At 41.4% G+C, this 16,958-nt stretch overlaps 2 protein-coding genes across 4 annotated transcripts in view; one reads left to right on the forward strand and one right to left on the reverse strand.

Moving 5' to 3' along the window:
* Window positions 1-5,813, forward strand: part of Herc4 (HECT and RLD domain containing E3 ubiquitin protein ligase 4) — a 114,418-nt gene extending 108,605 nt beyond the window's left edge. For both annotated transcript variants that reach the window (XM_008832656.3, XM_017798045.2), the window contains 2 exons: window positions 1,155-1,257; window positions 4,689-5,813. In XM_008832656.3, the coding sequence (XP_008830878.1) occupies window positions 1,155-1,257; window positions 4,689-4,897 (312 nt within the window). In that variant the 3' untranslated portion in view covers window positions 4,898-5,813. The remainder of the gene's footprint in view (window positions 1-1,154; window positions 1,258-4,688) is intronic.
* A 2,733-nt stretch (window positions 5,814-8,546) lies between these two features.
* The window catches only part of Sirt1 (sirtuin 1), a 26,028-nt gene continuing 17,616 nt past the window's right edge, over window positions 8,547-16,958 (reverse strand). For both annotated transcript variants that reach the window (XM_017798046.2, XM_008832657.3), the window contains 4 exons: window positions 16,768-16,847; window positions 14,061-14,247; window positions 12,360-12,899; window positions 8,547-10,560 (listed from right to left, as the gene is read on the reverse strand). In XM_017798046.2, the coding sequence (XP_017653535.1) occupies window positions 10,232-10,560; window positions 12,360-12,899; window positions 14,061-14,247; window positions 16,768-16,847 (1,136 nt within the window). In that variant the 3' untranslated portion in view covers window positions 8,547-10,231. The remainder of the gene's footprint in view (window positions 10,561-12,359; window positions 12,900-14,060; window positions 14,248-16,767; window positions 16,848-16,958) is intronic.

Here is a 16,958-nt window from a genome sequence, read left to right on the forward strand (position 1 = left end):
AAGAGTTTCTGTGAAATAGGAATTCAGGAATGCCTTAGCTCAGGGGCCTCCGATGCTGTAGTCAAGATACTAGTTGTTGCTTATTTGTGGATATTTGTTTCCAGGGTGGTTCATTACATGACTGTTGGTAAGAGGCATAGCATCCTAAGGAACTTGGTGACTGATCTAAGTGGGCTGAAGCCACAGAAATACTTTGTTGTTACAATCTAGTCTAGAAGTTGTATATTCACTATGTCCACAAAATACTAAAATTACATAGATCAGGCCTAATAGTGTTGGAAGGGAACTACTGCACAGGGACCGGGACACTAGGAGGCTCACTAGGGCTGACTATCTTAGAAACTGTCTACCAAAAGAAACTATTAGTGTTGCTCTTAGTAGCATTTTTGTAAAAAAAGAGCGGGGTAAGGGAGGGAGGAAATAGTTTTCTATTCTTTATTTTATATGTTTGAATATTTGTCTGCATATGCCATGCAATGTCACAGTGCCCAAAAGAGGGTGTCAGATACCCTGGAATTGAAGTCACAAACTGTAATTGCCATGTGGGTTGTGGGTGCTAGGAACTGAACCTAGGTCTTCTGCAAGAGCAGTCCTTAACCACTGAGCCATCTCTCCAGTCCCTAGTTTTCTATTCTTGAAAATAGTAAAATCTTCTGGTATTCCATATTGATATTTGAATAATCCTTTAACATTATTTTAGTAATTCCAGTTTATTCTTGCTCAGATACACCTCTTAGGAAGATGCTAGTATTGACTCTATCATGTTCTTTGGCCTTTTTTTGTTTATTTTTTGGTGGGGGATTGTTTTGTTGTTTTGAAACAGGGTCTCCCTGTAACCCCATCTGGCCTGGAACTCACTGTGTAGACCAGGGTGGCCTCCATCTCACAGACACCCACCTGCCTCTGCCTCCCGAGTGCTGGGATTAAAGGTGTGGGCCACCTGTCATATTCTTTGAAGTGGTGAGGAGACATTTCTAGTGATTGATACACCTGTTCTTCCCTTTCCCTTGGAAACTGATAGCTTCAAATTGTAAAATGACAGGAACTTTACAGTTAATTCATACTCTTACACCATCATAGCTTTATGAACTTAAGGAGCCAAAAGATAAAACTGATTATTCCTAAGTGTTAATAAATGGTTGTGTTAATTTTAGAATACTGAATACAAAGGGGAGTACTGGGCAGAACATCCCACAGTAAAAATTTTCTGGGAAGTGTTTCATGAATTACCATTGGAAAAGAAGAAACAATTTCTGTGTGAGTATTTCTAACTTGTTCCATATTTTGAGATAGGAATCCAGCCATTAAGTGTATAAAATGCTAATCATCTCTCCAACCCCTAGTGTTCTATTCTTGAAAATAGTAAAAACTTTGGGTATTTCATGTGGGTATTTTAATAATCCTTACTCAGATACTGACTTCTGATATATAAACTTAATTTTTGCTTTTTAAAAAACTACATTAATTTTAATTCATTTCATTTGTTTTATTTTTATTACATTTATTTATTTAGGGTGTGTATGTTTGTGAGTGCCTGGGTACCACAGAACATGTGTGAAGGTCAGAGGACAACTTGTGGGAATTGGTTCTCTCCTTTGACCTCTGGGTTCTGGGGACTGAACTCAGGTTGTCAGATTTGGTGGCAGGCACCTTATCTACTGAGGCATCTCACATGCTTCCTGGGTTTTGCTTTTATGGTATTATTCCAAGGTCTCATTTTTTAAATCATGAACTACAATAAATTTGGGTTTTGTGAGACAGGGTCTCAAGTAGACTAGACTGGCCTTTACTTCGATATGTAGCTGAGGATGACCTTGAACTTCTGATCCACCTGCCTAGTACTAGATTATAGTTGGATGCTGGAGCTCAAACCCAGGAACTATGTGCGTGAGAAGCAAGCACTGTATCGACTGAGCACCAGCCCCTAATTTTTTTAAGGAAGCTAGTCTCTGGCTTGGGGGATTTTTTTTTTTTTTTAAATTCTATTTTGTGTGTGTGTGTGTACAGGTGTACACATTCACATGCCCCTACACTCATCTGTTCTCCCCACCATGTGACTTCTGGGCCTTGAACCCAGGTGATCAATCCTGGCAGGAAGTGCTTTACCCACTAAGAATCTTACTGGTCATTTTATTTTTGATTATTTCATTTTTTACTAATTTGTGTTGTTTTTTAAAGATTTATTTATTTTGGGGGCTGGAGAGATGGCTCAGTGATTAAGAGCACTAGCTGCTCTTACAGAGGATCTGGGTTCAATTCGTAGCACCGTGGTGGCTATCTGTAACTCCAGTTCCGGGGGATCCAACACCCTCTTCTGACCTCTGTGGGCATTAGATGACACAAGTGCACTTACACACATAGAGCCAATATACTCATATACATAAAATAAATAATATATTTAAAAATAAAGATTTATTTTTATGTATATGAGTATTTTGCCTCCTCAATGTATGCATTTGCATCACATGTACACCTGGTGCCTGTAAAGGTCAGAAGAGCACATTGGATCTCCTAGAACTAGAATTTCAGACAGTTATTGAATGACTGTGTGGCAAGAGAATCCATACAAGCTTGAGGCCAACTAAGAGCTATAAAGTGAGACCCTGATAACACAACAAAAACTTAATTGACACTGGGTGTGGTGGCACCAGGGTAGGAGAGGCAGGCTTTGAGATCAAGGCCAGTCTGCTCTACAGAGTGAGTTCCAGGCCAACTGGGACTAGAGGGAGCCTGTCTCAAAAAAGAAAAAAATAAGGACTAAAGAGATGGCTTGGCAGTTAAGAGCACTGGCTGCTCTTGCAGAGGACCCAGGTCCAAATCCCAACACCCACATGGTGACTACAACTGTCAGCAACTCCAATTCCAGGGAAATGGCACAGTCTTTTGGCTTCTATGGGCATTGCATGACAGGGGTGCACTTAAATCCATGTAGGTAATACATACACATAAAAATAAGTGTTTTAAAAACCAAAACTGGAGCCAGGCGTGGTGGTGCATGCCTGTAGTCACAGCACTTGGGAGGCAGAGACAGGCGGATCTCTGTGAGTTCAAGGCCAGCCTGGTCTACATAGTGAGTTCCAGGACAGCTGGGGTTACAGGGAGACCAATTTTTTTTTTTTTTTTTTTTTTTTGAGTCATGAGCCAGGGACTTCCTATAACCCCAGTTGGCCTGAAACTTTGTAGACCAGGCTAGCCTTGAACTCAGAGATCCACCTGCCTCTGCTTCCCCAGTGCTGGGATTAAAGGCGTGTGGCACCATGCCTACATTTTAAAAAAATTATTGTATGCATAAAGTTTACATAAACATGGGTTCCATCGCCTTAACTGTATAGACCTGGGTATGAAGGTGCATGCCTGTAATTCCAGCGCTTGGGAGGTAGAGACAGGAGGATCAGAAATTAAGGGTTATCCGCAGCTACACAGTGACTTAAAGGTCAGCCTGGGGTATTACAAAGAACAGTAGTTTGTCTGATTTTATTTAATAATTGACTGAGACCAGAGGTTTGTTTTGTTTTTATTTTATGAGTGTATTGCCTACGTGTACGTAAGTGCAGGAATGTCGTCTGCAGAGGTCAGAAGACGGCATCGGATCCCCTAAAACTGGAGTTGGGAACATTGTTAGCCACCACGTGGGTACAGGGGATAGAACCGAGGTCCTCTGCAAGAGCAACCTGTGCTCTTAACTGCTGAGCTATCCCTCCAGCCTGAGAGCAATTTCTTGTAGCCAATTGTGCTTCCACCTTCCAAGTCCTGGAGTGCGGGTGTGTGCGATTATCCCAGGTGGCATTTTATGATACAGAAAATAATTTTACACAAGGGTGGGTTTTTTTAAAATATTTTATTTTTTTATGCCTGCATGTATGTGAGTGCACCCGTGTCATGCAATGCCGCAGAGGTCAGAAGAGGGCTTCAGATTCCCCTGGAACTGGAGTTAAGGATGGTTTGTAGCCATGTGGGTGCTGGGAATCAAACCCGGGTCTTCTGCAAGAGCAGTCAGTGCTCTCAACTGCTGAGCCATTTCTCCAGCCCCTACCAGGGTTTTTTAAGTTTGCCAAAAGAATTTAAGTGCCACAGTAGCCAGAGAACTGTGTGTGACTGTAGCTCCTGCGTATCCACAGACACCCCCCCACCCCCACCCCCCCGTTTATTGACTGGTTCTCTAAACGGCTCTTCTGAAAAGGGTTCCCAAAACATTTTTGTTGGTACCAACATTGTTCATCAAACATTTATTGAACATCACCTGTAAAAATAGCTAAGATTGCCAGGAATGATGGTGCACACCTGTAGTCCCAGCACTTGGGAGGCAGAGGCAGGTGGATCTCTGTGAGTTTAAGGCCAGGTTGGTCTATACAGTGAGTTCCAGGACAGCTGGGGCTACAGGGAGACCCTGTTTCAAAAAAAAAATATATATATAAAAGATTGCATTACATTTTTTGGGTATGGTGGCCACAGGCCTTTAATCCCAGCACTCAGGAGACTGAGGCAGGTGGTGAGTTCCAGGCAGGCCTGGGACTAGAAAGCCCGTCTCAAAAGGATAAAAAAAATAAAAATAAAAATAAGATTATACAGTGCATGGATTAATAAGTCTTGCCCTCTGCTTCCACCTGAGCATTCTAATGAGTTCAGCTATTGTTCATGCAACTAAATGTTACCTGCTACTTACTGTGCTTTTTTTTTTTCCTTGGTAGTATTTTTGACAGGTAGTGATCGCATCCCTATTCTTGGTATGAAGAGTCTGAAGCTTGTCATCCAGTCAACAGGAGGTGGGGAGGACTATCTCCCCGTTTCCCATACCTGTTTTAATCTCCTAGATCTTCCAAAATACACAGAAAAAGAAACTCTACGACGTAAACTGATCCAAGCTATTGATCACAATGAAGGCTTCAGTTTAATATAACGGGAGTTCTAACTTTTCAGTTTAACTAGTAGTGTTTTTCTTGTGATGAATTCAACAAAGTGAAACTAATTCTTACAAAATGTTCACTACGATGAGTATTGATGAAAGCCAAAAAATACTAAATTGAGCAACTGTTAATACTAGAGTTACTGTACAGACCTACAAATTTTCCCCATCCTCATAAATATACAAGTATTGTGAATACATTAAAGTTTTACTAACATGAATTTTAAGAGTTTGCATATTTCAGAAATGACCTGATGTGTGAGTGCATGGAAATGTTGCTTAATGTTTCTTGAATCACCGGGTTAAAAAAAAAAAAACAACTTTAACTTTGGCCTGCGAATAGTCCTTTGATTATTTTTCCATTTTGTAAATAATAAAGTTTTGTAATAAAATAGTTATGTTCAGATACTAGTACAGTTTTCTATGGTTGTAATTGAACTGAGCTGAATTTTATGGGTTAAAATTTATGAATTAATCTTACCCGGATTCTGTAAAATAGCATAGTGGAAACAGCTTTTACAACAATGAATGTTCATGCAGACCTACATTAATACTAATTTGTAGTTCTCCCCTTTTCTGAGTCCTGGCAGATGGGGAAGTTGTCAGAAAGCCTGTTGACATTTAGTAGTACAACGCTTAGAGCCGCCGGAAACAGCAACTAGCTGCTGTGAGAACCAGCTGCGGAGCTATCACTGCCGCAGGTACTCACTAGGATGCTCAGTACTTTAGAACTTGCATTCTGAGAAACAAATTCTGAGTTTTATGGTGCTGTTGCTTAGTAATCTCTTGATAAATTGTGGAAGTGAGTTGATGCAATACATGTGACTTTCTGCTATAATGCAAATATTTATTTTTTAAATTTATAAAAATATGCCATGAAAAGTTTAAATAAAGGTTTATTGGTTTAATATTTCATCTTTCAGTGGTTCTCATATAAAATTCAAAATTCCTTAGAAAGGAGGCCGTCCTAGGGAATTTCTTAAATTTTGAATTGTGTTCTGTTTTGTAAAGGACTAGTCTCTTTTTAAAAAACTTTTTATTGGGGGGGGGGGGCATACACATGACTACAGTGCCAATGGAGTCCGGCAGAGGGCATTAGAGCCCCAACTGGAGTTACAGGTGATTGTGTGCTTCCCCACATATGGGTGCTGAGACCAGATGGGTCCCTTGGCAAGAGCAGTAACCACTGAGCCATCTCTCTACTCCTAGTCATTCACCACAAAACCTTATCTGAATTGTTGAGGCTGTTTGTACTATTCACTAAATGACCCCTCTGCAGTCCAACAAAGCCACCAAAACAGTTGTCACATAACTTCCTGAAGGCATATTTTCCCTGTAAAACTTATCCATGTACCTGGTATGTCCTTGAAGCTGGTTGATCAAATCTAAAAACTTTGTTAAGAGTTGGAGAAATGGCTCAGCAGTTAAGAGCACTGGCTGCTCTTGCAGATACAAGTTCAGTTTCCAGCACCCACATGGTGGCTAACAACCAACCATAATTCTAGTTACAGGGGATCTGACACCCTCTTCTGGCATGCACATGGTACACTTACATACATGGCATACAAAACACTCAAGATACATAAAAATATTTTAAAAACCCTTCATGGGCTGGAGATGGCTCAGCAGTTAAGAGTACTGACTGCTCTTGGCAGAGGACCCAGGTTCAGATCCCAGCACCCACATGGCCATTAACAGCCATTAAGTCCAGTTCCAGGGGATCTGATACTGTCCTCTGTAGTCATTGCACAATACAGCGTTTATATTATATATATATATATATTTTTTTTTTTAATTTTTTATTTTTTTTTTGAGACAGGGTCTCCCTATAGCCCCAGCTGGCCTGGATTCACTATGGAGACCAGGCTGGACTCGAACTCACAGAGATCCACCTGTCTCAGCCTCCCGGGTGCTGGGATTAAAGGCATGCGCCACCACACCTGGCTATAAAATATCTTTTTAAGCCTTCATTAATGTGTAAAGCTGATCTGTGAAACAGTAACCACTTTGGATTAAAAGATGACACTCCTCCCAGTTACCACATTAACAGCAAAGCAAGGATTGATGAAAGTGTCATTAAAGAGGGCTGGAGAGATGGCTCAGTGGTTAAGAACACTGACTGTTCTTGCAGAAGACCTGGGTTCAAATCCCAGCACCCACATGGCAGCTAACAACTATCCGAAACTCCAGTTTCAGGACATCCGAAGCCTCTTCTGTCCTCCACGGGCATTGCATGACACGGGTGCACATACCTACATGCAGGCATAACACTCACACACAATTAAAAAAATAAATACAATTAAAAAAAAAAAAAACAGTGGCTTTGAACCACCTTGAGATAACTGTTTCCAGCATAGATCCTAAACACTAGTTTGGCAACCTTGATAGCTGCATGCGATTGTAAGACATTTTCTGTCCTCCGCAGGCACTGCACGATGGGTGCACTACATGCAGGCAATACACATAGAAAAATTTTAGGAAGTATTGTTAAAGAGGTTTCGAATTGCCTTGTTTTAACATGAAAAAAATCAAAGTACCAAGTACACTACACGTCTCAGTGGTAACCTCAGGATCGTTCCCAAGATAATTTTTAAATTTTTCTCGTGTACTTTGCCTACATGTGTACGAGTGCACCATGTGTAAGCAATGTCAGCGGAGATCAAAGAGGGCATCAGATCCCTTGGAACTGGGAGTCAAGAATGGTTGTTAGCTGCCATGTGGGTGCTAGGAACCAAACCTGGCGCCTCTGCAAGAGCAGCAGGTACACTGAACCGTTGTGCAGCTCTCAAGCTGTCTTGTTCATTAGTGGTTACTTTGTGTTGTGCACCACAGAAAAATATGGTCAGGAGTCAGTTGTGCGTAGCCTGAGCCATCTTCCTGACCACTTTGGAGCTGTTTCTCACCAACCACCTATTAGCTTTTTGAGACAAGATCTCTCTCACACTGTAGCCCAAGGGATACTTACAGATCCTCCTGCCTCACCCTCCACAATGCTGGATTACAAGCAGACACCCTGTGACTAGCAGAACTCATTTTTGCTCATGGAGTTTTTGGCTTTATTCCAGAAGTAGGCTCTGGCTAGCTCCATGCACAGGTGATTTTTAGTGTCCTCTCATTTGCTGCCATTCCAGAGAGGACAAGTCATTGGACCATTTCTCCATATCTGTCTTTACTAGTACTGTAGCTCAATGGCTTGTCTTTGTCCATTTGGTACAGGAGGTGGAGACAGGAGGATCAGAAGTTCAAGGTTTTCATCAGCTACATGGCCAGCCTATAAGAGTCAGTGTCCCAAAAAGTTGATAATGGAGAGACTAAAGATGGTCTTTTGAGGACATTCTGGGGACACGGTAAGACAGCAGATGCATGCCCCCAAATACCCTCGGTGTCAGTAGAGGTAGCTAACAGATGTGATTATTCCTCAGTCTTGAGCCTTGCTTGGTACCTGAGAATATTTTTTATGTAACATGGCCTGCTGCCCTACCCTGCCTCTCACACCCCACATGTACCTGCTATGGCCCTACTTTAGAATGGTTAAGTTTCTAATTTTGAGACATTTGGTGATACACCATCTGCTACAACCAGTGTTACCAAGAGCCAGCCTAGTCAGATTGTTCTACTTTAAACAGGGTAAGTTAACAAAAGGAAAAGTCAAATGACAATTTTAATAGACTTTAAACAAGATACAAGTATAAAACACTGGTTTTGTATTTCAAAAGTTGGAGGAAGATAGTCCAGTCATTCAACAGTCTACAAAACATATGCTAGTAGATTACATAAAAGTCTATGTACAATATAAAAAGAGCTGAAAACAGTCTTCACTGTAAAAATAATTTAAAACAAATTTTTCAATTTAAAATATCATCTCTAGCACAATCACATCATGCAAATGGAAAACTAAGTACACCGCATTCTTCAGTGTAGCCAGATAAATTCAGATTGCAATCTCTTAGGTACGGAAAGGAGCCACTCAACAGCTTTCTCCTCTGGAAGTAATGGTCCTAGGTGGGTATTTTATGCATAAAGAACAGCTCTATGTCAAACCCTTTTTATTGTAATAAATACTAACCAACATAGCAATACTTAAATTTGGGAGTCATGTTCAAAGTCTGTAAAGTAAATGTTGACTGCAAAGTTTTTAATAAAGTATGAACTTCCTTTGAAAGGCGAGAAGCTTCTGCAGTTCAGAAAATTGATCTCTAGTTTTAAGGCAGGCTAAGCCTTTAAATAAATAAGAACTATTTTCATTCATGAACTATTCTGCTATTACAACTTACACTGTGTTCATCTCCATAATACTAGGCTAATGGTTTGGTAGTCATTACACCAAATTCTCAACAGGAGACAATGTACTTTCTGGTTGAGTTATAAAAAATTCATCTCTTACTACTTTGGAACTGTAATCAGAGGCCTGTTGCTTTCCTCAATGGAAAAACAGCAGTCCAAAATATTACACTCTCCCCAAGTACCATTATTAGACTCAGAAAGGCTTTGCATATTCATGTCTTGGCAGTTTAATACTTGTGGGAAAGGATCAATGCAGGCTCTACCACAGTGATAGGTATTTAAACCATGGCAAATATTCAAACTAAGGGGATCTAGGCAGGCACTGAAACATTTCCAAGCATTTATTTATCAGGTTAGTCTTAGGAGCCTGTTTAGACATTAATACATGTCTGCAACAAGTACAGAAGCCGTCTTCAGTTCAGCAAATACTCCCGAAACTCTTAGCACCACATCTGACTTTAAAAAGCACAGATAACTGAGTGCTCCCCACATGCTGAACTCCTACTCACATTGCAAGTCGTTTGTGATTTTAAAAAGTTAGCTGCCACAAATTTTGGAAAATGCCAGTGTTTAAAAATAGGTACTGTGCTAAATAAAAGTTCAGCAGAACAGAGATTCAGGATTTCAAACTATTCAATGTTACAAACAAAAGTGTGAAAATACCACTCTTTGGTCTAGATAAGCTGTTCCCTTTACATTAAACATTCCAATGGCTTTTTGAAAACTTTAAAACGTTGAAACTCGCTAGGCAAAAACAAAGTTATATATACATATGGATGTATCATACAAATGAACCTTTTAAAAAAAAGAAAGTGAAGCTGACCAACAGCTGATTAAAGATACCTAGTATCTTTAAATAGTGTTAACAAATGTACGTACAGAAATGATGGACCTACCCATGTGAAACTTATTTCAACAGTCTATAAATATTACACCATTCCGACTTCCTTGCTCTCTTGAGTTCCCAAGTAAACATTCATTTTGACATGCTGAAGTTCCAAATGCTGGTGGAACAATTCCTGTACCTGGACAATGGTTGTAATATTATGATTTATCTGATGGACAGTTTCCATCTGTTACTTCCTGTTTCATGGATATAGCTTCATTAACTGCCTCTTGATCCCCTCCATCAACTTCAGATCCAGCTGCTCCAGTACCCTCAGGTAGATCAGCATCATCTTCCAAGCCATTGTAGAACTCTTCAATCTCACTTTCATCTTCCATGGGTTCTTCTACACTGGGACTCTGGCATGTGCCACTATCACTGTTACTACCACATGAACTGGAAGATAAGACGTCATCTTCAGAGTCTGAATACACCTCAGCGCCATGGAATATGTAACGATTTGGTGCTAAAAACAAGTACTGGTTACCTGAAATACAAAAAAAAATTACTTTCAGTTTTATGAGATGAGGCAGTCTGGAGTCAAGGGCAAGTCCACCTTACGAGGATCACTGGGCGCTATTACTGCATGTGGGGTGGAGTGTATTCAACCTGGATTCTAGGCATGAATGACTGTATCTGACATAGAGTCAAGGACAACTCCCAGTGCTTCTGTGTACTTGTACTGAGTGTGGTGTGGGCTTATGTTACCTAACTAAAATCAATCTGGTCTTATGCCATATTTCCAAACAGAATGCTCCTATGCTAATCTGAGAAAAAGATAATCTTACTGCTTAAGAAGTTTGGTTCTACTTAGAAATCAGGATATGAGAGACTTTCCAAACACATTCTTGGGGGAGGAGGGGTGCCAAGTTCAAAACAATATTATAAAGGGCACTTAACACTTGTTTTTACAATGAATTATACAGTATGTGGTCTTTATTTGACAGAACTAAAATTTGTTCACAGGAGCTAGCAACGTAGCTCAGCTGGGAGAGTGCTTGCCTAGGGCCCAGAGTTCCATACCAGAACTGTATAACCATGTAACCAGGTGCGGGGACTCACAACTGTAATCCCAGCACTGGGGAGGTGGAGGCAGGAGGAAGCTACATACTGAATGTGAGGCTAGTCTGGGATACATGATGACCCTGTCTCATGAAAATTTACAGCAAATGATTGGAATAACATTGAACCTAAAATTTCAGCAGGGCTGTGATGATGATGATGCCTGTACTTAAAATCTATGAACTTTACAATTTCAGTTAAGAGCAAAGTAGGTCTGGTGGAAATTATCTTTCTCCAGGGTACATAAACATTAATAAATTACATTCCTGTTGTCTGGTATGAGACCCTATCCTAAAAAATTTCAGGCCAGGCATTATAGCATGTACAATGCCTTTAATCCCAGCACTCCAGAGGCAGACAGATCTTTGTGCGATAGAGGCCAGCCTGGTCTACATGGTTTGAGTTCCAGGCCAGCTGGGGTCTCAGGGAGACCCTGCCTCAAAAAGACCAAAACAAATTTCTACCAAGTATGGAAAAGCAAACAAGAATGTTCTAAGTTATGCCAAATTTTTAATTGTAGTTATCGTGTGTGTATGAGAGTGGGTGAATTCTTTAGGCCATGGTACACATGTGGTGGTCAGAGGAAAACTGCAGTGGGTTCTCTCCAGCCCACTCTACATGGGTTCCAAGGATACATTTAGGGCACGAGGCTTTCACACAAGCACGGTATCCAGTGGGCCATCTCACTGGCCCTGGTCGTCATTTTTACCACTAAAACAATGCAGTATAAAACCCAGAGTTGGGGCTGTAACTCGGTGGAAGAATGTTTCCCCAGCATGCCCACAAAGACATGAAATAAAACCCCTGCTACTTGTATTTTCCCATCAGCTACAGAAGCACAGCCAACACCGTTTACTGTTCCCCAACTTAAACACCTCACACACACAGCACCACCTTCATCAACTAACGCCAAAACAGCCTGTCTTTGGTATGTGCAGGTATGAATTTGAGTGGAGGCTTAAAGTTAACACTGGATATCGTCCTGGATCACACTCTCCACTTGATTTTGTTAGGGTCTCGAGCTGAAACCCAAAGCTTGCTAATTCTAGCTAGTCAGCTTGTCAGGAAAGCCCTGAGTGCTGGGACTGCAGGGCACCTGGGGATCTGAACTCATGCTTGTGCAGCCAGAACTTTACCCACTGCACTGTCCCCTACACCTGGAAAAGCCCATTTCTTGTAAATGTTCCTTACAAAACCTCACAATGTTCAAGTCAGCATTCTTACCGTCCAGCCGCTTGCAGATCTGCTCCTTGGCGAGTCTGCTGGGCCAGCACTTTCTCACGGTTTCGGAGGCTTCGTTCTTCTCTCCAGGACTAGAACAGACATCCTTCAAGTCTACATTTTCCACATTAATGCTCTCAACGTCCCTACAAGTCTGTACTTCTTGTGATTTTTCCTCCAAACAACCTTTTGACTCAGATACATCTAAATCATCAACTTTATTCTTTGTTGCTTGGTCTAAAAGTGCAACAATCACGGAAGAGTCTTGTGGTAAAGTTCTTTCTGGTGAACTTGAGTCTTCCGAAATATGAAGAGGTGTTGGAGGCAAATCTGATAAATGAACCATTTGTGTTCGTGGAGGTTTTTCAGTGATTTCTGAAAGCTTTACAGGGTTACAGCAAAGTTTGGCATATTCACCACCTAACCTATGACACAACTCATTAATTATGACATCGCAGTCTCCAAGAAGCTCTACATCAAAATGTAGATGAGGCAAAGGTTCCCTATTAATTAAGATTTGAGGCACTTCGTGGGGTATGGAACCTAAAGAGTGGGAAAAAGTCAGAGAAAGAGCGGAAGTTAATAAATGCACCATGGCAAAGGGGAGGCTAGTTCCCAGTGCCACAGGACCGCCACTCACACTTAACCTAGTCACATTTCACCTGAGCTATCCATCTTAGTAAGCAGATGCACTCATTCTGCTCAGTTACCTGAACAACTCAGGCCTTTCTACGCAGTACCTTCTCTGTTCCTCTGGAGAAATGACATTGCTTTCCCATAAAATTGAGCTAAGGATTGAGTGAGTTAAGTGTCAAATGCATTGTTTAGATTCTACTGAAAACTTGTTTGCAAAATTAATTTGGCTACCACCAAGACACACACTACCAACAGAATGCTTTATTTTTTGAGACCAGGTCTTACTCTAGTCCAGGCTAGCCTTGAACTCATGGCAATCTTTCTGTCCCAGAGTCCAGAGCTGAGGTTGCAGGTGTGCTCCATCACACCCAGCTCAGAAAAACTTCAGAAACCATTTTAATTAGCTTTAAAAAGAAAAATTGCCATTAAAAAGTATGAGTTGAACATGCTTTTTAAATTTTTATATAGGGGTTGGAGAGATGGCTCAGCAGTTAAGAACACTGACTATTCTTACAGAATACCCAGGTTCGAATCCCAGCACCCACACGGGCAGGTAACAACTGTCCATAACTCCAGTTCCAGGGGATCCAATGCCTTCTTCTGACCTCCTTCGGCATTGCACAATACGGGTGCACTTACCTACATGCAGACAATATGTGCATACATATAAAATGAAAATAAAATATATTTAAAAAATTTTTTTATATAAAGTACAATTAAAATTTGATGTTATTGGGGCTGAAGAGATGGCTCAGTCATTAAGCTGCTGTTGTGGAGAACCTGAGTTCCATTCCTAGCAGCACTGCTTTGTAGCTCACAACAACCTTTAACTCCAGCTCTAGGGGTATCCAATGCCTCTGGCTTCTGTGAGCGCCTGACTCATGCATACACCCATGTACATGCATACATGTAATGAATAATAAAAATGAACCTTAAAAAAAAAAGTCTTCGTAGCCCCCTTCCCTTACCAAAAATATAAAGCTTAGATCATCACAACTCTAAATCGAAACTAATAAAGCCACTAAGGTTTCTCATACAGAAATGCCTCCCAGCTCAACATCAACTTACTAGGAATCAGTGCTACTGGTCTCACTTTCAGAGAAGAACCAATAACAATGAGGAGGTCAACTTCATCTTTGTCGTACTTCATGGCTCTATGAAACTGTTCGGGTAAGTTTTCACCAAAGAAGACAATTTCCGGTTTCATGATAGCAAGCGGCTCGTCCACTGGGCACCGAGGACACCGAGGAACCACCTACATGGAAGGGTGTGAAGAGAGCCCAAGTCAGCTGTCAACACTAAGAACGCATTGTAGAGTTACTCCAAAGAAGAAAAGCTGTTTAGAAGTATGTGACATGCAAATCTACCAGAGGGCTTAAGAGGTATGTGACACGAAGCTACCACAGGGTTACAAGATGGCTCAGTTTCTGTCAAGCCTGACAAGTTTAATCCTGAGAATCCACATGGTGGAGAGAACTCCCAAAGCTTTCTGACCGCCACACATGTGCCATGACATACACACCCACATACATACATGTACACACAAAAATTTTAAAAAGTATCATACCAAGCATGGAAGTACATGACTGTCTATATTTCCAGCACTCAAGAGGCAGAAGCAGGCAAATCTGTGCGATCAAGGCCAGCCTGATCTACACAGCAAGTTCTCTGGGGCTACAGGGAGACCGTCTCAAAAAGAGAGAAGTGGGGGGAGGGCTGGAAAGATAGCTCAAGTGATTAAGAACACTGGTTGCTCTTACAGAGGTCCTGGGTTTGAGTCCCAGCACTCACACTTGGCTAACCATCATTTGTAACTCCAGTTCCAGGGGATCTGACATCCACTTCTGGCTTCTACATACAAGAAATGTGATGTAATTATATACATGCAGGCAAACACTTATACACATTTAAAAAAAAATTAAGTCTATAAGGAAAAAGGTATAAAAGCAAAATAGAACTTGATCTTTAAAATAAGTTTGTAGCTGGGCATGGTAGTACATGCCTTTAATCCCAGCACTCAGGGGGGCAAAAACAGGTAGATTCTCTGAATCTGAAGCCAGCCTGGTCTACATAGCAAGTTCTAAGTCACCAATGCTACATAGTGAGACCCTGTCTCAAAACAAACAGAAAGAAGTGTGTGTGAAGCTGGGTGTGGTAGCGCATGCCTTTAATCCCAGCACTTGGGAAACAGAGGCAGGCGGATCTCTGTGAGTTCGAAGTCAGCCTGGTCTACACAGTAAGTTCCAGGCCAGCTGGGGCTACAGGGAGGCCGTTTCAAAAGACCAAAAAAAAAAAGTGAAATATTACTCCCATTTTAACATACAACTTTCCAGGTTATGTACGATTATGCAGTTAAACAGAACAGAGTATTTCTGGATGATTTTTCTGTATTACTGTATTTTCACGTAGGAAATACTTTACTATTGTTTTGAAAATGTTTTAAATAGCATTATCCTCACTAATGTGAGATTCAAATTCTTTTTCACTTATTTTTATGAGTGTTTTGCCTGCAAGTATGTAAGTGCACCATGTGTGCAATGCTGCAGAAGCCAGAAGTGGATGTCAGATGCCCTGGAACTTGAGTTATGGATGGCTATTAGCCACCATGTGGGTACTGGCAATCGAACTTGGGTCCTCTGGATGAGCAGCCAGTGCTCTTACCTGCTGAGCCGTATCTCCAGTCAAGATTCTAATTCTTACCAACACTGAAAGAGAAAGGAGGAAAACTGCTAACAGCAGTAAGGCCAGTAACTTGTGATCTGGGCTTAGTTAAGGAGGTAAATAAGGAGGTATTATGGAGGATTTTTTTTTAATGTGTATGCAGCACATTTTGCCTGCATGTATGTGCACCTTGCGCATATAGTGCCCACAGAGGCCAGAAGGAAGGACTGGATCCCCTGGAACTAGAGTTAAGATGGTTGTTAGCCACCATGTGGTGCTGGAAATTGAATCCCATCCTTTCCAAGAGCAGTCAGTGCTCTTAACTGCTGAGTCCTCTCTCCAGCCCTGAATTTTTTCTTTTTTGAGACATGGTCTCGGGTAGCCAAGGCTGGCCTTGATCAGTCTGAGCTGAGATGACCTTCAACTTCTGATTCTCCTGCCTCCAAAGTGCTAAATATTAGAACAAGCGTGTGTCCCCACAAGAATTTATTGGAGCTGGAGATCAAACCCAGGGCTTTGTGCATGCTGGGAAGTATTCTACCAATTAAGCCAGATTCCAGACTGTGTGGTATCCCCCAAAGGCAGATTTATTTGGACACTTGGTCCCCAACTGGTGGTGCTGTGTGTTGAGGGTTAGGAGGTGCCACTTGGCCAGAGAAAATATATCACTGGTGGCAGGCTTCTAGCATTCACAGCCTTGCCCCACTTCCCTTCCCGTGCTTCCTGCTCCTACCCCACCTGCCTGCTGCCATGCTTGCCACCCTGCGGACTCCCTCTGAAACCAGAGGCCCAAACCAACTCTCCCTTCTTGAACCACGGTCTTGGCCATGGTTACAGCAACACAAAGTAAATGATACACAGGCTTTTCTAAAAGGAGAGTCTCTTCCTTCGCAGTTGCAGCCTGAGCTAGCCTGATCTCACAGCCCTCCCACCTTAGCTTCGTTAGTGTGCCCCACCAGCCTCAGCATGAAGATGTTTTTCTACTGAACTGTTATCAAAAGACTGAATTTCCAGTATTTTCTTCCTGGATGTTTCTGTATCAAAAGAAGGAACAGCAATAGCAAAAATCAGGCCTTCACACAATCCCTAAAAACAAGTGGGTAAAAGAAATTACCTGATTAAAAATATCTCCACGTACAGCTTCACAGTCAACTTTGTATTTACAAATCAGGCAAGAGGCTGTTGCAAAGGAACCTAAAACAACCAGAATACCTGTTTTATTAAAGGAACACTTATTTCTCATAAAGACTACCAGTCTGACACCAGAAAGACTTTATAGGATTAATACATAATATATATATATAT

This window comes from Nannospalax galili, unplaced genomic scaffold, assembly GCF_000622305.1.
Source record: "Nannospalax galili isolate Female #2095 unplaced genomic scaffold, S.galili_v1.0 scaffold156, whole genome shotgun sequence".
NCBI classification, from domain to species: Eukaryota; Metazoa; Chordata; class Mammalia; order Rodentia; family Spalacidae; genus Nannospalax; species Nannospalax galili.